The 26,546-nt window shown below is 32.0% G+C and overlaps 2 protein-coding genes across 4 annotated transcripts; both read left to right on the forward strand.

Annotated features, from left to right (window-relative positions):
• Positions 1-628: 628 nt before the first annotated feature.
• On the forward strand, positions 629-11,974 carry LOC148601226 (sialin-like). Of its 2 annotated transcripts, none has more exons than XM_088556898.1 (11): positions 629-828; positions 3,220-3,419; positions 4,285-4,518; positions 5,100-5,187; positions 5,837-5,932; positions 7,220-7,350; positions 7,674-7,823; positions 8,607-8,739; positions 9,358-9,508; positions 10,435-10,525; positions 11,111-11,974. In XM_088556898.1, exons 1-11 carry the CDS (start codon positions 768-770, stop codon positions 11,270-11,272), a joined length of 1,497 nt encoding a protein of 498 aa, XP_088413024.1. In that variant the 5' UTR covers positions 629-767; the 3' UTR covers positions 11,273-11,974. The 2 variants fall into 2 exon arrangements, with proteins under 2 accessions (XP_088413024.1, XP_088413023.1); XM_088556897.1 differs by lacking the exon at positions 629-828 and adding an exon at positions 2,878-3,001.
• Positions 11,975-13,394: 1,420 nt separating this feature from the next.
• LOC148601227 (sialin-like) lies at positions 13,395-25,729 on the forward strand. 2 transcript variants are annotated; one of them, XM_088556899.1, is made up of 11 exons: positions 13,395-13,787; positions 17,082-17,281; positions 17,779-18,012; positions 18,414-18,501; positions 19,069-19,164; positions 19,474-19,604; positions 20,609-20,758; positions 21,879-22,011; positions 23,464-23,614; positions 24,104-24,194; positions 25,210-25,729. In XM_088556899.1, exons 1-11 carry the CDS (start codon positions 13,733-13,735, stop codon positions 25,375-25,377), a joined length of 1,497 nt encoding a protein of 498 aa, XP_088413025.1. In that variant the 5' UTR covers positions 13,395-13,732; the 3' UTR covers positions 25,378-25,729. The 2 variants fall into 2 exon arrangements, with proteins under 2 accessions (XP_088413025.1, XP_088413026.1); XM_088556900.1 differs by lacking the exon at positions 13,395-13,787 and adding an exon at positions 16,433-16,610.
• Positions 25,730-26,546: the final 817 nt, after the last annotated feature.

Raw genomic sequence — 26,546 nt, forward strand, 5'->3', positions numbered from 1 at the left:
TACTAAGTAACAAAAGAAAATGAGCAACTCGAACTCCATAAAAAAAAATTAATAAATAAATAAAACTGGAAGCATTGACCAGGTGCATTGATAGGGTAAGCATTCTCTGCTTTTCTAGAAACACCCACCGAGTTGCTCATAAAAAGTCAAGTCCTAAGTATCAAAAACTAAACACTATCAATAAGTACAAAAATTGAACATTATAAAGGATGGCTTTTAATTGCATGTAGCTAAACGGTCAAGACATTGATATAAACATCTTATGGCATCGAGATAACGGACTATCATTAATACATCGAGAAAACGACATATTTTTATTTTTAGTTCTGTACATCCCCTTTAAGCACACAGAAAAATAACACTGCAACCCCCTCCATTTCAAGAAATCAAAATTACAATTTCTACTTATAAGATAAATAAAATGCATATCTCTATAGTTATGTATATAATAATAAAACTTGTTGGGGAGTATATATTTTCATTAGCTGTAGTCGGGCATAGCATACTTAACACGCGTGACAAGTTTAGCATTGCTATTTAATACAGGTGATGTAATGCAGTACTTATAAAATATAATACACGTGTACCAAAACAATAAAAATAGTTGTACTTCGCATGTTAAAAGTATATTTAAACTTCAAAACCAAAGGATATAAAATTATTTCGTTTGACGAAAACTTACGAAAACATATTGAAAGATTTCTCCCTGTTATGGTTTTGATGTTTTAACATCCCGTTTTCAAAGCATTGGGTTTTCTAATGATGGCATGGACGTTCAAGAGGAAGAAAGCAGTGTTTTTCAACCTTTTAGTGAGGGACGTGAAACAGGTTAGTTTACAATTTGAATTACAAAACTAAGAAAACGTCTATGTTGGTGTATGAAAAGCATGTGGATTAATTAGAATAGTACAAACACGTTGTGTATTTTAATGATACTCGTATAGGCTTATTATTTAAACTTTAAACGTACTTGTCACTCAAGTGTGTGGAATTCATTCACGTGTGTGGTTTAATATGTGTTCCTATTTATCATTTATTTTTGTACATTTAATGTGTTTTCATTTGATGGGGTACATGTGCTCTAACTGACATTTCAAAATAGGTAGCGCGCAGGCACGTACAAGCACAACGATGTCTTCATAAAGAAATGTGATTTAGACATAAATCGTAGCAATATTTTTATGGTTTTAATAAATACCTGAACGTTCTCCTCAAATGAAATGAGTTCAAGGGTCAACGCTGTTATTAAGAGCAACATTAAAAGTGTATGAAATGTTTGTGTTGTATTCTTGTACTCTGTTTTGTTTTATGTATGATAAAGTTGACGTTTTCCTTCTTTTTTCACTTTTTGTTGTATTTGTTTGTTTTTTAAATAACTGAAAATAAAAATTAAAAATACTAGATGTAATTGCTTATGCTGTATCACTAAATACCCATGAAAAAGATATAGGCACATTTTAAACAACTGGGCAAGATATATATACAGTGTAATATAAAAATTAATTAAAAACTGAAGTCTCCATAGTCGCTAATCGTCAAATATTGTATGCCACTGATTTTGGCTTGCATTTAACATCATCAGTAATTTTCTGATTTTTACTATGAACCCTGGGTTAGATATTTGTATGGACTTGGTTCAAAATTTTTAATAAAAAATCATAAATATTTGGGGCTGAAACTTGAAGATTTTAGACCGATTTATGGAAGACTATGCAAAGATGATTGATATTATACTTTTTTTTTTCTATTTCACATCTTTTGATATCGTACATTTGTACATTACTAGCAAAATAAGTGTATTTCTTTTTCGAAAATATACTTGACATTGTAGAACTTTATTGTGTCGGTATTAAAAGTTTATGTCGGTTTTATTAGAATAATCTAATGTTTCATATGTACCGACTTTAAATAAACCTTTTGAACTTCGAACTCTGTTGTGTAACGCAACAGTTCTTCAATCGACTAAGATAGGCAAACTTCGAGTAAGTCCGAAACGGTACGAATTCAAGCGAAGTTGCGATATGCTTTAAAATGGGATGACTTCGTAATCGTGATGACCCGAATGTTTCTCAATCAAAACAACTCGGAGACGATGTTTCTCAACTATATTACAGAAAGTTCAATGCTTACCGATCTTTTCATTTTCTAATGTAAATTTCCCGCTGTCGTACAAATAAAAACACACGTAGAACACATGTGTATGGTGTTTATAAGATGTACATTTTGATGCCGTATGAAGCTAGAAATGACGGGTCTATGACACGTATTTGCAACATAAGGTGGTATAATAATATTTTATTATGCAAATCATACACGAATGTACAGTGCTGAAATTACGTGCGCAAAAATTCGCAATATTGGCGACTGAAAGAGTATTTAAGAAATACCTCCCGGGAGATGGTCAACGTTCTATATTTCTGGTATTTTCTTAATCTTTTAAATGATATTAGCGTCTAAAAGTACAATCGGCAGAAACACAGGAAAAATGGCCTGTCAGACGATGATTAGTTTCCTTCGCTTAACGCATTTCTGTAAAGAATACTCATAATATTTTGCAATCGATAGACTGTCAAATTTCAAAACGATGTTGTTTTTCCCCTATCAGGCACGGAATAACTAAAAATTGTAACTATAAAAGGTCTTCTAATAAATCAGAATATCTATAAATATATATCTATAGCTCCTCAAATATTTCCGGACCTCCACCACTGATTTAAAGACTTCTATAAGAAAGTAATTTATGGTGCTGAAATAAATTCATGTTTGAGGAGGTCGGTATCTTCATATTTTTCTGTTTTGAAATCAAAGATGTTAATGTGCATGTTATTTGTTGTTTATTTCATTCGTACTTTATAAAGGACAATGTATTCCGTGATGTGAATATTGATCATTTATACAAGGAGTAAGAATAGGTACATTTGATAAAGGATTTTGGTTATGGGGGAATCAACAGACATCGAAAAGGTCAAGAAGCCGTTTTTAGGAAAAAAGACACTTGAAGGTATTTTTGGGCATATTTATATAAAGTGTTCACTCATTTAAAAAAAAAAAACTAAACCAAAGGTGTGACAATGTATGTGTTCGGTTCTATCTCTTTTGTTTTACTTCCGCATGAACTGAAATAAGATTAAGGTGACAAGATCTTACAATGCTTTTTTAATCGACAGGAGTTGACTTCCATTTGGTTTCGTTTTGTTTTAGCTATAATTTTCATTGTAGATATACCATGTTGCCTATCACAGCGCTGGATTTTGGCTTATGCTGCGTTTTGTGGATCTGCTCTCACTTACGCAATACGGGTGAACCTAAGTGTGGCCATTGTTTGTATGGTGAAAATGACAAACGTTTCACTTGCAAGTAATGAAAACACTTCAAGTTCTTGTGGAGAAATGGAAGAAAGCGTAAAAATATTCAATGAGGTACATACGATATCATTTGAAAGGTATATGAAACAAATATCTTGACAGTTTATAAGTCATTTTGACAATTAACAGTTTTTTTCTGTGAGAATCCCCTCTTTTTTAAGGTATTAATATTTGTTGCTTAAAAATCTAGGAATGAGTCGATCAAATGTTAATATTTGTTGCTTAAAAATCTAGGAATGAGTCGATCAAATGTTACTGTAATGAAACATACATTTAAAGTATTGTTTGTCTAAATACGATAAAAAATATACAGTTGTTATTGTTAATCAACTTATAAAATCATTGAACCAGTAATAAATAAACGAATTAGCAGAAATTACAATATGATGCGCAAAAAAAAAAAAAAAACGAAAACAAAAACAAAATAAACTAGGAATTCTCAAGTTCCTGTCTATGTAGAATTCAACACTGCCTATGGTAGAGGTGTTTCATGGTGTAGAAAACAATTCCGAACAAACAATGCTTTTTCGGTTTGCATAAAATATAGTTTAACGTAACGATAGTCCCTCCTATATTTAGATCTGTACGTTTGAGAAAACCATTATTTCACTTCCAAATAAGACAAAACCATATCAAACCAAATCAAATAAGATAACTCTTGAAAAATGCCAAATTTATGCACAATACTAACAATGTATAGATCGATAGTGAGTGTGGAATATAACGATTGTATTATTTAGGTTTCCCTTGTCTGTTTTTGTCATAAAGACGGCTACCTAAATATATAAAAAGACCGCATGCACCGGTAGGACAATTGTTTTTGGTTTGTTTGGAAACACTCGTCATGTCAGGATTTTCGAGTGATATACAATGTGAATTTCATAAACATGACTGTAGGCTTGTTTATTCTTTTGAATAGAATGCTGAATTTGAATGGGATAAAAGCATCAGGTCTTCACTACTTGCATCATTTTTCTATGGCTACATTATTACTCCTATACCAGGAGGGTGGCTAGCAGATAGATTTGGTGGTAGACGGGTCTGGGGCGTGTGTATGGCCATATCAGCAATCAGTACTGTTCTAATTCCAGTATGTGCAAGAGTGAATGTAATATTGGTGTATGCTCTGAGGGTTTTAGTTGGATTGGCGACAGTAAGTTATTCCAAGATCAGTGTAAATCTGGGAAACTAATATTTTGCAATCTGTTAAATCTTAATCAACATTTGAATGGCATATCTATAATGCACCCTTTTTTTGACAAACACATTATTAATTATTTTGTACGATAATTTAAACATGCTTTGATGGGTTTCTATTATTGTACGACGTTTTCCATCATGACAGGCATTTTACTGTTGTTTGCTATTGCCTTGACATTGGTTTTCAAAGATATATGACTTTGAATACTGACAAATTTTAAACTGGTCAATGCTTTAAAGTGTGATTTATCATAGTTATTTTTTTTAAAATTTTATTCTGTCACATCTATCATTCAGCTGATCGATCAAATATAGTGAAATCTATAAAAATCACGACATAAATGACAATCAACACATTTCAATAAGAAGCAATTACATGGAAAATTAAAGTTGCATCGCCATTTTACTCATCCAAATAAAGAACAAGGACCTGATGCACTGTAAACCTTGTTTTCATCTTGTTTTACGTACGTTGCGCAAATTTAAATTGAATGATTGTTTAAATATATTTACGGGTACATAAATAAATTAAAGGGCGTGGTATTTCCATGTATGCAGTCTATGTGGGGACGATGGGCACCTCCCCTCGAGAGAAGCAAGTTGGTGACTTTTACATTTATGGGTAATATGATAATGAACATAGATTACTGTTAAGCTTACCCTGACACAATTATCATAACAACTATTATCACTTTACGTCCGTCATAAAAATTCATTTTTGAGTTTATAGTATGAATATAGAATAGACCGTTTTTAACTTCTAATGAATAATATATTTAAGATAACAATATTTAAAAGCTATTCCCCTTATGTGAAAAAACAGGATAAGGCGCAAATTATTTTCTCTAAAGCCTTTAGTTAAAACCTTATGAAATGTCCGTTTAAACAATACAGACGTGAGTCATCATTGTGTCTTTGGACGAGAGAAGAATCCGTGTTTCGAAAGCAAATTGTACATGTATGGTTCATATGTAGTTAAATAATTTGATTTCGTTCTTCATGATTTGAACAGCGTCTAGAAAACCTTTTTGGAGCGAGTAAAAGTACCTTCTGTTTGCAGTAATTTATTTAATTGCAATACATTGTAATGAGTTTGTCAGATAAAACACATTCAAACGATTTTAAGCATATGCACGGTATGAATTTGATTAATACCAGTTACTCAATGTTTATCTGAATATATGAATAATTCTATAGTAAACAACATGATGTGATAAGAACAAAAGCCGTCTAATATTTTGACTATGTAAACATGACATTACCCTTTTAAGGTACGACATTTGGTATTGTGACAACATTTGCATCTTCCGGTTTTCTGTGTCAGTATGGATTTGATAATGGCTGGGGATCAATATTTTATATAACAGGTAAGCATACAAATAAATATTCAACAAGTACATTTGTTAGTATAAAAGTACATATTCAACAGCAAAGAATATATATAATTTTTTAAATGTATAAAAATGTTAAACATGTAGTCTACGATAATACATCGTAAAGTACAAGGAACCATCTCATGTCTGTTAGCTTAGAACTCTTTGGAAATGTGTTTGATCATGGTATGCCCTGTTAGAAACTATTCCTGTCAAGAACTGTCCCGGCATGATCTATAGGAGTCTTTTTTCTATCCAAGATTAAAATCATCACTTCACACGTCTTACGGCCGTCACCATGTACTCGTGGTCGTTATGGTGCACCCAACTTCACCATGAGAATCTATTTGTTCACTGTGTCATACATGTAGTTTTTCCTTGATTTCCCTTTTTTCAACGACGGAAGAAGTGATATTTTATCAACAACTCGACGTGGCGTTTCGTTTGCACTACTGCTGCAATGCCCCGTTTTAGTGAAATCGGGATTGCTTAATATTTACTTTTGTGTCTTTTCGTTGTCCCTGGATATTTACTGTCCTAATCCATGTAGTTTTATTAAAATTCTTTTTTTTAAATGTCTGATTTATGGTTGTTAATATGCAGACAATAAAGCGTATTTTTTTCTTTGTATATCTTACAATGTCTGTGTAAAGTAGTTCTATTAATAAGTTATCGCTGTCATTTCTTAGTTCTGTTTATCGTACGTGAAATTCCAAATTTTAACGTTACTTAAAAATCAAGTTTTTTTTTCTGTTGTATCCCTTTCTTATATGGTAATCTTACTTGATGTGAAATATTTAAAACCTTTCAACTTTTTTCTTCATTTAGCTAATACGATTGTCGAAGCTATTCTGGTTACAAATAGTTTCCATTAATTGATAGTCTCGTTTCCGACTTAATAGAAAATTTGCAGTTTGGAATAGGTTCACTTGAATTTTTAGTATAAGTGTTTGTAAGAATCAGGCAGAAAGGGAAAAATCAGAAACATGCATGTCAAAACCCCACCAATCTGACAAAGGATGCTTTTTTCTATTTAAAAAGACTATTATATGATCTCTACATCGCTGGCTTTGCGCAGAAATTTTCCCATAGAATGTTTGAAAATGTTTATTTTTAGTGCATTTCAATTAAATTGTGACTCAATGGTCCACCTTGATATGGGACATCTTGTCTTTTTACCTTGATTCTGATGGTACAATAGTCAATGATAGTTTTTTTCATACCATGTTTCACCTACTGCCTGATTGTTACTGTGACTAACACTTGATTCTTTTACTTCAGGTGGTTTAATATTCATATGGGTATTTGCATGGTTCCTATTGACAAGAGACACGCCTTCAGAACATCCATGGATATCTGATGCTGAAAGGGATTACATAACAAGTGTTATAGAATATGATACATCCAAAAGGGTAAGGGTTACAACATTTGGCATGTATCGAATCATAATTTAGTTAAATGAGGTGCAAGTGGAACTGGTAAGAGCACGACATCGCTTTACAATCTCTTCAAAACACTTAATAACATGTTTTTGTTACAGTTATAATTATTGAGCCTGGAAATCTCCAGTATTAAGTACCCATTATTGAGTCTAGAAATCTCCTGCATTAGGTACTCAATTCGCATCAAGGACAATATATATGGCTTATATATTGTCTGATTACTCTGTATCTTGGAGCAAAGTAGTAATGTTGTCATGTCTTTCAAATGATAAGTAACTTTTTCATATCTACAGGAACACAAATTCCCATGGATGGAATTCATGAAATCTCCAGCCTTACTGGCGTGCGCATTTGCTCATTTTTGTGACAACTGGACAAAGTACACCTTACTGACTAGTTTACCTGCATTTATGAAGGGTGTGTTGCATTTCAATATCAAAAATGTAAGTACATACCGGATGTGTCTTGGAACCTCATTTTAGTGCATTAATGAAATTGCAAAACAAATCGTTCATTATTTTTTTCAAGATCTACTACGATCGCCGGTCACGTGAACATGAACAATGTATTGCATTACCGATAGCCAGAGCTATTGTATTGATACAACACGTATAAAAAAAATTATAACATCCCAGAGGCTCGTTTAGTCGAGATCACACTATTTTCAGTATAGAAGTTCAGTTGGATCCCTTGATTTTTCTTTCAGTAAACATGAGACATTATTCTGTTATTATGTTCCATGTTTCTAGAAGATACATATATGCTTTTGCGTTCGTATGTCGCCCATTGTATTATAGTTACTTAGTGCATTGGTTGCCCTCTGAAATTATTTTGGTCAAATTGAAATTTCAGTACATATATAAATATACATTTAAGTGAAAAATTTCGGACAGTAGAATTTGTTTGGTTCAGACAGGTGTTCGGTTTTCCCATCTTCAAAATACATTCAACCTGATAAAAAAAGAACTTCAAAAAGTGTCTTGTTTCGACAGGCTTTTATTTCATTTAAGGTCTAGATTTAGAGGTTACACTCTCCATATAATGATATTTTGAAGTATTCTGCATGTATATACAATATTAAAAAATGGGTTGACAGGGCTTAATATTAGTTTGATTCTTCTAAAAAGTATGATTAAAGTCCCAACGAAACATAGTTTTCTTACCGAACCATATTTCATCATAAACAGTTTGAGTTATGTATTTTTGTGTTATTTATATAATTACAGAATGGCGTCTTAACTTCCGTCCCGTATATTTGCCAAGGGATAATGTCTTTTGCTGCGGGAAATATTGCCGATTTTCTCCGTTCTCGGAAATATTTATCTACAAGAGCAACTAGGAAGATAATTCAATCTGTTTGTAAGTATCTATCACATCACTTAAACAGCTTTAACCTTACGGCATTTCGGAGCATATTTTGATTTTCGAAAATAAGGTATCAACAAAATTACCAAACACTATTCCGATCCATAATCAAGTAAAGTCCAAAACAAATCTGGCAAAATATATATTACACCACCGGAGCAGCTAGTACTGCAATGGTCCTCAAGCGAAATGAAATTTTCATGCGTTAAATCTTTCAAGAATTACATGTTTGTATCATTAAATCTGATTTTATTATTATATGTCATTAGATATAATCTAACAAGGTAAAGGCAAAAACTTTATAAAAGTCTACAATTAAGCGTTTTGTATTATGTGCTATATTAATTAGGTACATATGGCTTTGAATTACTACACGTTCAGCATCACTACTATCATAAATTGAATACACACAATGCAATTCAATGCATATTTTTGAAAAGATTGAAACTGTGCAGTTCTTACTATATACTATATACCAGATATCCTCGCTTTGAATAAGAAGTATTAAGAGCAAATCCTATGAAATTTGGTAATCGAACACCTGTCTAAATTGATTCGATTTTTAAGTCGAATAGTGGTTCGGTTTAGACTTGTTTTTTATGTATATTATAGCTTTTATTGGTGCTGGAACATTCTTGGTTGCTACTGGCTTCGTTACGTGTGATCAAAGAACATTAGCTGTTGCCTTTTTATCAATTGCAGTTATGTCAACGGGTTGCAGTAGATCAGCATACGCTGTAAACCATGTTGACTTTGCACCGAAGTAAGTTTAAAGTAAACGTCCCTTTTCAATGTATACCAGCCCAAAGCACCACAAAACGTAAAAAACATACTTACTTTGGGAGAATCCTCAACTGTTTGTGACGTCATCAATTTCAAAGACTTTGAATGGAGTTACCATGGATGTTAGATATTTTCAGACTTAAGTTTAAAAAAAAGGCCAGGGCCTTACGCCACAATTTTTAATAAAAAAAATACTAAAGAATTAGAACGTTCTCAACTGTTTGTGACGTCATCAATTTCAAAGACTTTGATTGGAGTTACCATGGCTGTTAATAATATTCTCAGACTTGATTGTTTTTTAAATGCTTTGGTCTTACACAGTGATCACTCAATACCGCTTTTGGTTATTCAGAACTTTATCACAAAGAAAGTTTTTTTTTCTTAAATGCAGGTTTTATCGTTCTTAAATCGATAACAAAGTGCGATTTAATACTTTTTGTAAAAGACATTAACGAGCACGAGCATCTTAGCGATATGTATGATACATGTATTTAAAATGAAAATTTGTATATGTGTATACATATGATTTTCTATTATAATTAGTAAAATGTAAATTGTTACATAAATATTTTTGTTTCTAGGCATACATATCAACTTTAAGATTTTATATATTGTATACCCATAAACTGTCTATGGAATGTTTGGAGTAATAATATACATTGTGGAAAGTATTGAGACCGTTGAACATAAACTTTGAAGCTTGTCTGAACTTTTTGCACTGTAGAGATTGTGTGTTAAGACAAGCGCTTGCTCTTATAGTTTAAAAAATATGAAAACATATTATAATAGACTTTTAGAAGTATATATACAAATTTTCAGTTTTTCAGTGTATGGTTTAGACAGGATTCACGATATATGTGTTTATTTTTGTTTAGTTTAATCAATAATCCAATTCATATTATCAAGGTATGCAGGTATATTATATGGCATAACTAATACGTTTGCTACACTGCCAGGAATGATTGGGCCAATTGTTGCAGGTGCTTTAACTCCAAATGTAAGTCAATTTATCAAGAATGCGAACGATTAGCTCAAAATATTTTAGTTAAATTTTAAAAGGGTAAATTGAACCAACATCCGTCTTCCTCATAATTTAATTTCAGAATTTCATATTTAGGAAACAAACATGACTAAGATGAGCCCTTACACATAAAATGTCACTAACAGGTTTTGATAGTCGCAATTTTATACATATGTAGAAGAACATATTAATTCCACTGTATATTCATATTTGTAATGAAAACAAAACACAGGATAAAACACACTGAACCAAAATTAAGAATAAAAGCAATGTATAGTTGCACTGTTTGCATATAATGCACTTCTTCATGAAAAAAGAATATTTTAAAACTAATAAAAAATGGGCAGCGAGAGAGAGAGATAGAGAGACTCTTGACGTCCGTATCAACCTGAAACCATCAACCATAAATTAATTCTTAACCACACTACAGTAGGGCTACGGTTGGGTTTTAAGAAATAACTTCCTATTGTACAGCCTAGGGGCTTCCGTAGGTTTAAAACTAAACAAAACTCAGAATTTGTATTTATCTATTTTGTTCTCTTCTTGATATTTCTTTTATAGGATACTCCAGAAGAATGGAGAAACGTGTTCTACGTCTGTGCAGCATTCTGTATTTCAGGCTTGGTTGTATTTGATTGTATGGCCCGAGGTGAAGTACAAGAGTGGGCTAAAGATAAAGATATGACCATAGAACTTAGTGTAAAAACTAAACCGAAAAACTAAGAAAATGATTTTGAGTTTGTTCATCTTATAGCCTTGCCCCATACCCTTATTTGAATTGAAATCTGAGATTTTGATGGATAATTTGGCCAAACATATATCGTAATTAGACATTCTGTTATTAAATACATATTCATTACAAAAAAGAAGAGTAAAGTACAGGAAACATACCGGAAAATGGCATGAAGTAACGGCCTGATCAGCTGAATTCGGATAGATTTAGAACAAGAAGCTACAGTCAAGCCAAGTCCCACATAGCGGCAGACATTGGTTTTCCTTTTTACTTTTCGATGCAGACATTTCTTCTGAAATTCTCGGACAGCTCTCAAATGAGACGATGTATGACAATTGGATATTTGAAATAACGGAGTCTTGAAATGTGGGAGAGAGCTGTCTGCAGCTTATAGTGTGAGCGTCAAAATTCAGACGCTGTTTTGAGCTTGCTACATTATCTGTTCTCTATCACACACGGATAGCCTTATAATCTAATTTAAGTACCAAAATTTATCCAGTAAATCATTTTAAAAACTGATGACGTCACAGTCATTATAAAATTCGGCATTTGAGATGATAAAGCAATTTTTATATCCAATCAAAAACCGTGTTACTTCTGAAATTAAATCATAAAACGATGTCCACATAAACAACCTTATAGATTCATGTATTGTATACTATATATGAGTGAATACATTTACAAAATATGAAGTTGTTTCGTTGTTCCATTTCTTTTAGTTGTTTAACGTTCATATCGTCTATGCTGTTTTGGCTACTGATTCGATGTTGACAACGAACAAAACAAAACAAAATTTACAGAATTTCTGAATAACATTTAACTTATCGAGTCTTATGTCCGTTTAATGGAGGTATTTTTCGACATCATTTAATATAGTAGATTTTAAGTACTTGCAGATAATTTTGTAATAGTATTTTAGGCCAATATGTTTTTAAACTAACGACGCGAATAAATAAACGTTATACAGTTTGCTATATAGTTACTGAGTCTTAGGTTGGGACTAAATAACAAATGACTATATTAAAGAATTTTTCAAAATTCTTCAATAAACAGGCCTACAGCATATGGCAATTTTTAACCTTGGTTCCCTTGATTACTCTTTTAAAGCTCATGTGAAAATATTTTTTAATCGGAAGAAAAATAAAGAATTTAAAGACATGAAAGTAAAACAAAACTTAGATAGAAATACATAATAAATACTACTGAATAAAACAACAGAATAAAAGGAAATTACACGAAAAAGAAAAACTATTGCACTTGCGATATGAACTCCATTAAAAGTCTTGTGCGCCGGAAAGGTATGGAAGTTCTCTGCCATTTAACATTATTAAAGGCAAGTTCATGTCAAGGTTCATGTCAAGTTTGGGTGGTTGTCGATTATGTAAGACGGGAAATATAACTAAACATAGCGTATCCCTACGGGATAGGAAATTCATAGCGTTCGATCACATTATGACTACGACAATTAGTTCTCATATAACTGAATAGTTTCAAAATACATCTAGTTATTAGACATGCCGATCTGAGTACTAAAGAATTGAAACTGACATCTTGTTGGTGCTGATGTATTAAAAGTGAAAGGTTTAAATAATTAAAGTTAAAACTTTGCATTATTGTTGTAAAATGGTGTGATTTAGTTGTACGTAAAGTGTTAATTTCGAGATCCCGGTTTTAATCGAAAAGAAGTTAACATACAAGGGGAGGGGGTAACCTTTATTTTATTTTTTATTCATTTCTTTAATTTTGTTCTGCCAGCTTTCTGACGTTACCATGAATATAGCAAGAAATAAGTATTATCGTTTTCAAATAAAGTATAACGTTTTTCTAAAGCATGACTGATTGAATGCATTGCATTAAACATTGTTTTTGTTTTGTATTATATGTACATGCATGTAGACAAGCACCCAAATAGCATTTTAATTTATTAATTTTAATCTTTGTACAACCGTAGATGATAGTGTAGGATACGTGCAAACTTGTACTCACTTAAGTGTAAATGTTGGTAAAAATCAGGCAAAGTGGGAAAAATCGGAAACATTCATGTTAAAAACCCACCGAACTGACAATATAAAACCACTCAAGGATACTTTATTTAAAAAGACCATTGTTTTATCTTTGCATCATTGGCTCTGTGCCGAATGTTTTTAATAGAATCTTAGAAAAATGAGGTTTTTGACAGTGTTATGTGCCCTTGAAATGTTCATTTTCAGTGCGATTCAAAAAAATTGTAACACCTGATATTGAAAATCTGTTTTCCTTGATTCTGATGGTGCAAATAGTCAAATTACATTACCACAATTATGGATTTTTACATACCATGTTTCACCAACTGCCTGATTCTTACATTGACTGACACATTATTTTAATCAGAAATCGTGACATGAATAATCACCTAACCAGATACATTTACTGAATACACTGCACTGCAACAACAGATGAGGGTTTGAAAAATGTCAGAAAAAGAAAAGGTCAAAGAGCCGTTCATACAAGACACAATACTACAAGGTAAAATTAGAAAATGAATTTTTTTAGGTACAGTCTTTTGTTCCGATGCTGTTATTGACAATCATAAACAGCGATCGAGCACACGCTTATTAAAGAAGTGACAGCAAACACCCGTACTTTGTCTGTATAAATGATAATAACTATATAGCATTTTTTTTAATTTCCGCGTGTTTCGGTGTATATACCTTGCTTTTAAATTTGTTTCTTAAATGAAAGGTTGATGCCTTTACTAAGGAATAACCGATCTGATTTATCTATAGTAGTTGATGCATTTGTTCATTCATTTTTTACGCTTTTGTCCATTGCCGAGTTGCTCATTTACTTTTGTTACTTTGTATGTATTATTTTAGTTACTTTATGTTCTTTGTTGTGTATGTCTGTTTTCCATGTCTGGTCCCTGTCACTGGATTAATCCACTAAATTTTGATGGCTTTGTCAATTGATTGTTAGTGGGTTTGTCCATAATTTTGGTGGGTTTGTCCATTGATTGTTAGTGGGTTTGTCCATAATTTTGGTGGGTTTGTCCATTGATTGTTAGTGGGTTTGTCCATAATTTTGGTGGGTTTGTCCATTGATTGTTAGTGGGTTTGTCCATAATTTTGGTGGGTTTGTCCATTGATTGTTAGTGGGTTTGTCCATAATTTTGGTGGGTTTGTCCATTGATTGTTAGTGGGTTTGTCCATAATTTTGGTGGGTTTGTCCATTGATTGTTAATTGTAAATTGTTGATAACTTTGTTCATTATTTGTTGATGGCTAGTCCGTAAACTGTTGTTGACTTTGTCCATGAATTTTCTATGGCTTTTTTCACATATTTTTGATTCCTTTACACAGAGATGGTAACTGTTTTAAAAAATTGAGGATTAATATAACGAAATGGATATGGTGAATATGTCAAAGAGACAACTACACCACCGGAATGAAAAAAATGTCTGCTAAAAGCCAACCATGGGTCATCAATGAACGATTGGGAAACCCCCTCGGCCCCCAAAAAGCATACTGTACAGGTACAGAGAAATAGTTGCCCTTATATACTGTAGCAACATAAAGTAAGCTGAAAATGAAATCAAAACAAAACATACAGAGACCAGAAATTCCTAATTTGGGACAAGTGGAAAAAACATTCGACGGGTTAATCTCAATCCTCCTTTTTAATCTGGCCAATGTCGAAAAAATACTAAACAATCAAACACACCTAAAATTAGTTTTTTAAATGTCTGTTAATGTCTGATATATTAATGGTTGATAGCTTATTAATTCATGGTTGATGTCTTTATTAATTGATGGTTGATGTGTTCATATACTGATGGTTGATGTCTTTATTAATTGATGGTTGAGGTGTTCATATACTGATGGTTGATGTCTTTATTAATTGATGGTTGATGTGTTCATATACTGATGGTTGATGTCTTTATTAATTGATGGTTGATGTGTTCATATACTGATGGTTGATGTCTTTATTAATTGATGGCTGATGTGTTTATATATTAATGGTTGATGACCTCATACATTGATAGTTAATGTCTTGATACATTGATGATTGATGTTTTTATACATGAATGGTTGATGTCTAGAAACATTAATGATTGATTTCCTTATACATTGATGGTTGATGTCTTAATATAGTGATAGTTGATTTCCTTATACACTGATGGTTGATGTCTTTATACATTTGTTGTTAATGCCTTACACATTAATTGCCAATGCCTTATACTTTGGTAATTTGTGTTTTTTTTTATAAATTTTATAGTTGCTGCCTTTATACATTGATGATTAGTATATTTGTCAGTGAATAATTGAAGTGATGTATGTGACCATGGAATGTTGATGTATTTGTCAATTGATCGGTTATGCCGTAGACCATTAATAGTTAATTTTGTTGTTCATTGTTATTTATTGTTGATGCCTTTGTATAATTTATGATTAATGCCTTTGTCCATCCGTCGTTGATTTCGTCGCATATGGATCGATGATGTTTTACAAAAAATGTATTCCACAGTTGGTTAAAGTCCCTGACAATTGATGTTGTATATCTGTTGTCATGGAGTGTGGATATCTTTATTTATTGATGGTACGAGTCTTTGCATATTAATGATTAACGTATTTGCACGTTGATGGTTGTTGTCTTTGATCGAGGATGATTGATATCATTTAATATAATGGTTATTTCCTAAAACATGGATTGGTCATATTTGTTTTCAAAGAATTGTTGACATTTTTGTCCATGGATTATGAATATCTATTTGACATATATTGAATAACGTTTGACTTATGACAAATGAATAGAATTGTATTCACAGATAACAGATTGTTATTGGTTTGTTTGTGTTTTTGAACTTTTGATTTGAAGAAGATTTCAATCTCTTTTTCTCAAATAACATTTTCACAATATGAAGATATTTTTTTGCATTTTTCCTATAAGAATAAAATCAATTTGAACTAGACTTTAAAAAAATAGAAAAATACATCACAAGCATTTTATAACTTTAAATAAACTAAATATACGGAATGAGCGATTTTGAATTCGCTCAAAATCCAAATCATTGACATAGTTAATGCGTCTCATATACATATTTACAATTTTATTGGCGGAAATATAACAATACTTAACAAGTAACATGTAAAGCATACCAATTATGTTTAACCGCATCTTTCAAAACAATAAAAATCCGGTTAAAGAATGTTATTAAGTGCTCATCCATCTGATGTATGTACTTTTACCTGGAGGAATGACGAATTTTTGCTGCTCTTGTTATATATACATTAAATGTAGTTTCGTAAGGCTTTTGATTTAAAGAGAACCTTAACAATGGAATCGTCAAAAGGTAAGCAATTTAGAGTAAGCAGTTAAAAATATAGATGCAGTTTCTCAAAACGGGAATTGATGGGTCTCTTCAGCAATGTTATATAAACAACAAATTTGTAAATTATCATTTATCTTGAAGATGAATTGACTTGATTTGCTAAAAAAACTGCATTAAAATATCAAAGAAGAGATAAAATTTTAGAATGATAGAAAAAATGCGAGGAATAATAACGCAAGATAATGTTGTTAGTTTTAGTGAATGACTGTTTGACGTAACGTAAATATCTAGCACTGGTGACATAAAAACATTTTGTTTATTCAATGTACTATACTAGGATGGTCTCCCTTTCATCACAATATTAACTAAGTTTGTATGATATGCACGGGAAGGTCAATTACTGCGAATTCTCTTTTATACATCATTGGGTTATGTAGAGGTACAATATTTATTCACAATGTTTGAGTTTAATAAATACTTATCCTTATACAGATGTTCCATGCTGTTGTTCTCAGCGATGGATCTTGGCCTATGCTGCATTCTTTGGTATTGCCTTTACCTACGCTGTGCGGGTAAATCTTAGTGTAGCTATCGTTTGCATGGTTAGAATGCCAAATGTATCTACTGTTGATGTTGGAAACTCATCGAGTCCATGTGGTGAAATGGATGGAGACATCACCTCATTTAATGAGGTATATGTAGTTTATGATACTGTACATAATGTACTAGTAAAAGTTTTGTTTTAAACCCTTAATTTCAATGTTTTTTATTGAATTTGAAGTGGTGGCGCACTTTTCATTTCAAAGCATAGGTGCACAAGGTGATGAAAAAGTTGACCATTATACAAAGAAGGGTAACATTATTCTACTATACTTCTACTTGATACCACTTTCTTTCTATTTGTGTTTGTTATTAACATTTAATTGTCGTATAGAGACTGGGATAACATGAGGCGGTAAGCTTTGGGACAAGAATTTATCTAGGTATATTTTTTTTATATCAAATGTCGTATTAAATCACGACCATTAAATGATTTATTTTCCACAAAAACACGCATGTCTACGGCTAAGATGCTCTGAAGAGAAAACAGGCTGTTGATTAGTGTAATGGCTCATGTGGTAAATTGTGGGATGTTTTCCTCAGATGGATGGAAGTTATCATCTTGCAACTTGATTTCTTCATTTCACAGAAAGCCGAGTTTGACTGGGACAAAAGTATTCGATCGTCAATACTGGCCTCTTTTTTCTATGGATATCTTATAACCCAGATACCAGGAGGCTGGCTAGCCGACAGGTTTGGTGGTAGACGTGTCTGGGGCGTGTGTATGGCCATATCAGCCCTAAGCACTATTTTGCTGCCAGTGTGTGCAAGGACTAATGTCATACTAGTATATGTCCTACGGGCTATATTGGGGTTAGCAACAGTAAGTAAAATATCGAAGGGTTTTGATTGAACTTAGATGATCTATATTTGTTTACCAAATTTTGAATGGAAATCCGGAATTTATTCACATTTATTCAAGCAAACATCATATATCCTTAATACTTAAATTAAATGGAGATAAACGGATTATAAGGTGTATGATAGACATTCATTGTACTTTACAAGTCAGACAACGACAAGTAAAACTGCATTTTTTTAAAATTTTTGAACATTGTGATATTTTTCAATCGTGTTTTAGTAATTAGGCGTGATATATCGTTATAGGAAAATGTATAAATGTTACGAAAAATTTAAGGAATCATCCAAATTTATCATAAAATGTTAAGTTCACGAAATCCTGTAAAAAATACCTGTTGGATACAAAAATTTGTTTTCCTCAAGGGAGTGGTATTTCCATGTATGCAGTCTATGTGGGGACGTTGGGCTCCACCACTTGAAAGAAGCAAGTTAGTGACCTTCACTTTTATGGGTAATATTACTAAATCTATTGAAACGATCCAAGTATGAAATAATAGATATATAGTCCAAAATTTTGACATATATACATGTGTATTATTGACCTTAAAATTTGTTTGAAAGGTTTACAATTCGTGGTCAAAATGACGTCTACTAAAACGTTTTCTTTTTGTACGTTAGACTCAATTTCTGTGACATTACCGTCATATGTCTTGTAAAACGTTTACGTGTTTTTAAGCTTCCCTCAATTGTGATTTTACTGAATGAAACAAAGTCAATAGATAGAGATACTCTGAAATGTAATGTATCTACTGAAGAAATACGTGCATTCTTGTTTTTAGGCAAGTTACAGGTTTTCAAACATAATGTAATATTAGTAAATGGAATGTTTTTTTAATACGAAGTTTTTTTGTATCAGGTTAAAGCGAGTTGATAATTAATGGCGTAAAAAGAAATCTCGAAACATGTAATGGTCATACAGAAATAAGTAATATGCAAATAAATTGTTTAAGCCAATGACTGTGTTATAAATGCAATTTAATCTAATTGCTATATATTTTGCTGATGTTACACACTTCAGGGACAACTCTTGGAAACATTGCGACATTTTCATCTTCTGGTTTCCTGTGTAAATACGGATTTGATAATGGTTGGGGTTCAATCTTTTATATAACTGGTGAGTAGTTTACAGGTAATAGTTTAAATTATTTCACTTAACCCATCATACCGAAGCACCTGTCTCAAACTTACAGTTTGAGGAAGAGTGCAAGTTGTCAATATTAGATTTAGTTTTCCACATGTCTTGCACTTAAATTATACAATAATTGTTTACAATAATTGTCTGTTCTTAGTTGTTGCTTCTCCGCCGTTCTTTAACATACGATTTTTGTCTTTTGTATGATATATACCACAATGACATTTTGTATAATCCTGAAGTACATGTAAAATTTATAATAATGATTTCAATGGTGAATTGTTATGGCAGGTGGTCTGACAATGATATGGGTAATATTTTGGTTCGTCCTTACACGTGACACACCTGCTGAACATCCTTGGATAACTGAAGCTGAAAAAGACTACATCAACAGTGTTATTGAGTATGATACATCGAAAAGGGTAACCAACTTTACAATTTTCTGTTTTTCGCTTTGATTAGTCAAACAGCACTTTAAAGAAAAACAAATTGCTAAATTAAAACGACTCAAAATACTTTTAAAATTGAATTTTGTGTAAGTTTTTTAGGTTATATATTTTTGGTTTTTATTGGCGTTATACAATTTGTCGTTTTAATGGGAAATTTCATTTTTTCCAAACCTTTTTATAAAGGTATCGGGATCACAAGTATAGTGTGTCTAGTGTGAGTTTATAATTACAGAATAGTCAATCGGAAATAGTGAATTACCAAAATATATGATCACGAGTGCGTTAACTTGGATCCGTGCACGAGTTACATCTTTCGTGAAATGAATAATTTAGACTTTAAAGTATGCAATAATTATAAAAATGTGCTTTAGAAGTAATAATTAGTTTAACGGCAATTATTCAAGTAAAACTAATGAGTGGAATCATTGAAATACTTTGTGAAAACTCATTTTGCAATACAAGCGTTCTTTGCTGGATTAATTATATTTTGGTTTTTCACGACAGCCAATGATTATCCTTTTTATTCATTTAGATTTGTTAAAAAAATTATTGCTATTGTGATAAGCTGATTGATGTTATGACGTTTTGGCATAGTGCTAGAGAGAAGTAATTTTATCTTCATATTGCCGAAATTCATTACACATGATACATTGATAATCATTGTTATTTGTTTAATAAATTAATTTTAGATGTCTACTAACAGGCTTTCTGATTGGATGAAAAATTTTGTCCATCATTTCATAGACCAAATTTTGTAATGTGACTGTGACGTCATCATTTTTTTTACCTGATTTTCTCCTTAAATATTGATACTAGTATTAAATCATAAAGAATGACAGTTATACTTTTTTGGGTCTATTTGACAGAAAAACTCAATGTCCGTGGTGCACACTTGAAAATATTGATTATTTAGTGTGCACCACGTGATTGAGGTTATTTCCATATATCAAATTTTAATTTAGATTTTTTCTTTACAGGTTGACAAAATCCCATGGTTAGAATTTGCTAAATCGCCTGCCCTTATAGCTTGTGCAACAGCTCATTTTTGTAATAACTGGACAAATTATACTCTATTGACCAGTTTGCCTGCATTCATGAAAGGTGTATTGAAATTTGATATTAAAAGTGTGAGTATAAAGAAAAATAATATGCATGAAAATACATCTAAATGGAGGTGTACTATTAACCCTTGTCGTGCGGAGCCCGGATATATCCGGGCTGGGCTCTGTTTTCTCTTCATTGGTTCTGTTTGTGTTATGTCAAGTATCTTGGCCCCTCGCCACGGCAGATTAATCTATAAAGCTTTATTTTGCCTGCAATCTAAATAAGAAAAATGTCTTTCGCCACTATTACTAATGTGGACCCTTTGTATTAGTTTCGTCCGGTTTTAGGCCAAACTTAGCCCAAAATATTCCTCATTTTTTCACGAGTGACCATTTAGGGGAACCCTGATCTCCCACTCGTGACTGTAATGAACCTTATTTGGCTTCAGTGGCCTTTACATGGTACAAGCTGTGAGATATATGTACTTTGGTTCCTGTCTTGGTGCTGTTGAACCCCATATCTAGAAACAATTGGCAAAAAATGGCCAAAAATAACCATTTTCGAGTGACAGAGCTATTTTCGCGCGTCAACCAACCGACCCTCCCAGTGGAGATTGCCTAGAGTGAAGATAAAATTTATGGTTAAAAATGTTTCATATGCTTGTTCATCGTGCTCATACGTTTATTTCATACACAAAAGTCCCCAGAGCAAGATATTGTTTACTTCTTTTGTACATACTGCAGGTACTACAGAAAATTCAACATAAATATTGAAAAAATAAATATTAGGCAAGTGAAACCCGAAAAAGGGCGAAGTTGAATATATTGAGAGTATATGCCTTTTACAGATTTACATTTAGTAGGATTTATTTTTATTGATAATTTGCAAGAAAAATTAAGATGTGTCATGTTAGACTGGTTCCCGATCGCAATATTCAGTATGTTACACATATGGCTAATAGCTAATACCTGGAACGTAGTCCCGGGAACCAGGATAACTTCCTGTGAGACTGAAATCGAGTTATCCGTGCTTCTAATGTCATAGGTTAAAATCATATTGATTATCTTTATAAAAACTTCTCCATAAATTGTGTTGCTCGACTCGTAAGTTACGACGCATTTGGTACCTAAGTTAGGTCTACAACCGAAAAGGTGTAAACATTTGATTCAATTTTCCCATCATGCATTTAATTTTTAATTTCAGAATGGTGTTTTGACGTCAGTTCCATATTTATGTCAAGCTATTATGTCATTTGGTGCTGGTAATCTGGCAGACTTTCTGCGTTCTAGAAAATATTTAACTACAAGAGCTACTAGACGGATCTGTCAGTCAGTTTGTAAGTATAATTTATTTTAATCAATTCAATAACATTTATGATACTAAACATTCGAGCGATTCATTCATCAGCTCAAATCCTACAATGTTTTATTATATATATAAATTGGTGATACATATGTAGCAAATATTTTAACCAGAATTGTTTCCATTCTACACTATTGAAGAATACACTTGGATTTTAGCTATGCATACTTTTTTAAACCAGTAAAAACAGTAATGTTAAATCGTACGAAGTGTTCTGGTCTATTATTAATTCAAAACAATATGAACGATGCACGCATCGCATACACATATATCACCAATAGTAGTTTTGCATGATTTGATGGAGCTATACTTAACTACGCCCTGTTTAGTATAGGGAAAGCAGTTGCAAAAATTTCACGCATTTTTTACAATGTGACTTTTGATTCGAACATTACAGAAAATCATCTTCAGGCGTCGCTTTCACAAAAAGTCGTAAGTGTAAAATTGTTCCTAAGTAATGACGTCATAAACTAAAATAGCATTGTGACGTCATGAGTTAAGATCAATTTCACACTTACGACTTTTTGTGAAACCGACGCCAGATCCGCAACTTGCTCGTCCAAAATGGAAATTCGATGAAACTATAACACAATATTCCGTACATGATTTCATTGTGAACATCGTATTATGTTTATACATGTCTTTTTCCATTTGAATTGCTTTAGGTCTCATGATTGGTGCAAAGCATAGGCTTTGTCCTTGATAGACCACACGGGATGAAATTGGTTTGGTCATCATTCCGCTGACAACCATTTAAACCGCTGAATGGAATTCGATGAATATTTTACTTGACACATCCTATTTTTTATTTTCTCCTTAGTGACTTTTGTGGTTTTATGTCGCAAATTATGGCTTTTGTCGTTCGTTGACGAAGAACGACAATCTTTCTATCCGAAAGATGTGTTTGCAGTTCGTTGAAATTTACATATCTTTTTTTATCACGTGATACCATTGTGAACCTAATTTTTTGTATTTCCATATAAATAACTTTCAGGTTTTCATGATACAAAACATGCAATTGATTATTAGTTGACCAAAGGTGCATTTCTGTTTCTACAAATGCTAATTACAGCCATTTAATACGATATCATGACCAGCGTTATAGAGATATAACATATCGTGGGATACAAGATTTCCCATTTCATGACTTTGTTTATACATATCCGATAACATGGGAGACACGCGAGATATCCTTTGTGTGCTTTGTTTACAGTATTTTAAGTTTTAAATGCAGTCCATGTTTTGTATAACGTGTTCTTGCATAATGTGAAGTGGACACGGCAATGTATATTTATTTCTTAGCCCTAGAAAAAAATGTCATCTGTACTTCGTTAATGTCATTGAGACTTAATCGTTCAAATAGCCCCGAATTGTGCTGGACTTTCATCGATCTTGAAATCATTTCTAGTTTTGTTGTATTCTATAGCCTTTATTGGTGCTGGCTCGTTCCTCGTGGCGACAGGGTTTGCAACATGTGAGCAAAGAGGAATGGCTGTAGCATTTTTGTCTTTATCGGTTATGTCCATGGGTTTTACAAGGTCAGGACTTGCTGTTAATCATGTGGACTTCGCACCAAAGTAAGATTGGATATTATTCTTTTTTAACCCAAAAAGAACAAGTCTTTGAAATCATATTCTATTTCTATGCTCAATACCTTCATTTCAAGAGCAGTTATCAATAACAAATCATTTTATGATACTTATAATATGCACAGGTTCGTTATGAAATACTAATTTTGTGAGCAAAACACATAACCAGCATAGATAGATTTCAAAAAGAACAACTCTTTGAAATCATATTCTATTATTTCTATGCCCAATACCTTCATTTCAAGAGCAGTTATCAATAACAAATCATTTTATGATACTTATAATATGCACAGGTTCGTTATGAAATATTAATTTTGTGAGCAAAACACATAACCAGCATAGATAGATTTCGGTAGTAGTAATTGTTATTCAAGGACATGGTGAATTTCCTGTACTAACTATATCAATGCTAACATTAAATCGATAAAAAGGTTTTTTTTTCCTTCTTCACATTTCAACAGCTCTTATCAATTTTAGATATGCCGGAATATTGTTTGGCATTACAAATACTTGTGCTACTTTTCCTGGGATGATTGCCCCAATTGTTGCAGGGGCCTTAACTCCTAACGTAAGTACGCGTTTAAGTAAAAGGAAAAATTGCACCTTTTTAACAATAGTATTAGTTCTTAAAGCAATGGAATGCTAAATTCAAAGAGTAAATCCCTTTTTGTTATGCAAAGAGGTAAACCTTTAAGTATTTCAAAAGCATCACGATATTACTAACGACACTGGAAGTACCACTTCTGCAATATAGTATTAAAGAGTCTACTCGTGGTTTTATCAAGTGAAGTTATCCTTTAGTGCGGTTGGTTCACAGTATTTCTAGTCTTGAATACTGTCCATATTGGTACGACGTGTTTTTGCTCAACGTGAAGAGGACTTGATAATGCCTATTGTCTAGAAAGATTGGTGTTTCGTTTTTTGTAAACTTATTGAGACTTCATTATTCCAATTGTGCTGGACTTTTATTGATCATAAAATCATTTCAAAATAAAGAACTAATCCCTTTTGTTAATGCAATGATGAAAACGTTAAAGTGAGTATTTTATAAGACAGTACTTCATCATTGGAAATACCTTATGGTTTAATTTAGCGATATCTTGGTCCTTTTCAGAGTTTTTTTTTTAGTCAAAGTTTCTCGTTTGCTTTTGTTACTTTGTATGTATTATTTTAGTTACTTTATGTTCCTTATTGTGTTTGTATGTTTTCCATGCCTGGTTTTTGTCCCTGGATTACATTCTTTTGATTATCGCTATAACCTTGGTTCCCTTGATTACTCTTTAAATGAAAGGTTGATGCCTTTACTAAGGAATAACCGTCTCTGGATTACATTAGTTTGATTTCCACTAGATTCTTGGTTTCCATAATTACTCTTTGATTACTTGACCAACCATTTTATGATTGTTTTTGTATTATCATGGTCAATTATTGATGTTGTTAGTTGCTGTTATTAAATGCATCTACATATTAAGGGAGATAAAGGAAACCAAGCTCTAGAGACAAAACAAAAGAGCAACCCATAAGTAGCAATAAGAAATTGTCACCAACAGTGTAGTTTACACAAAGTATGATATTTATTGTAGGATACTCCTGAAGAATGGAGGAATGTGTTTTATGTCTGTGCAGCATTCTGTGTTTTAGGATTGGTCGTATTTGGTGGTATAGCCCGCGGCGAAGTACAAGACTGGGCCAAAGATAAAGATGATATTATTACTGTAGAATTAACTCATAAGTCCTTAGAAAAATTGTAGATTATATTTTTAAAGGATATGTTTTTACTGTATGCAGTTTTTGACAGTTTCTAGCACAGAATAAAATATTTTACAATTGTATAACTTGATCTAACAGTATTCAGTCAAGTAATGCTTGTATTATTTAGTATTATTAAGATAAAACACGAACGTTAGTGATGTTCAAATAAAACATTTGATGACGTCATGTATATTGTAACTAACGACGTATGTGATGTTCAAATAAAATATTTGATGACGTCATGTATATTGTAACTAACGACGTCAGTGGAGTTGAAATAAAACATTTGATGACGTCATGTACATTGTAACTAACGACGTTAGTGATGTTGAAATAAAACATTTGATGATGTCTTGTATATTGTAAATACAATGGAAATGTGGCAGCATAGTGTTGGCATTTTTTCGTTTTTATTGAAAAAAAATGAGAAAAAGAATAGAATTCTGCCGGAAAATACAAGACTTAGAAAATCGAAGATATTATAATAACTTCTAATCGAAGCCCTAGCAAGTCTGAGATTTCTAAATATTGAACTCAAGCAATGTTGTATCCTTAATGACTTCACATGGATTACTTTTTATATAGATAATCCCTAGTCTAAGATTTTATTACGGTTACACAAAAAAATGGAAATGAATTTAAAATAAAGTTATATCGTCACATTCCTATTTACGAACTAAAATCGGAATACATTTTTACGTAAAATAAATAATGAAGCAGTTTATGTTATGCATAAATCAAACCAAAGTTCTTCATTCAAGATAATATATTCAAATATCACTTAAATTTCTCATAATTTTAAAAACAATGATAAATTCATATTAATTTATTCCAATACACACACCACTTGTAATGATTATTTCATAGATAAAAGTAGTCCGGTTAAAAGGGGGCGGTGGTGGTTTAAAGTTCATGACCTTGTGTACTGATCAGATGACAGGCAAATTTTGTATCCAAGTTCAAATTAAACGTCGACATCTTTTCTAACAGTACAAATAATCCTATTAAATTATTTTTCAATGCAAGATACTTGTTCATTTATTAAGACAATAACGAATTCAAAATCAAGAATTAATCATATCCTATATCATATCATAAATCAGTAGAATTCAAATCTAATTTAAGACTGAAAATAGTTTATTTAAAAAATCAGACATTAGCTCAACAG

This window comes from Perna viridis, chromosome 12 (assembly GCF_037379345.1).
Source record: "Perna viridis isolate PV_CMFRI_1.1 ecotype Kerala chromosome 12, ASM3737934v1, whole genome shotgun sequence".
Lineage (NCBI taxonomy): Eukaryota > Metazoa > Mollusca > Bivalvia > Mytilida > Mytilidae > Perna > Perna viridis.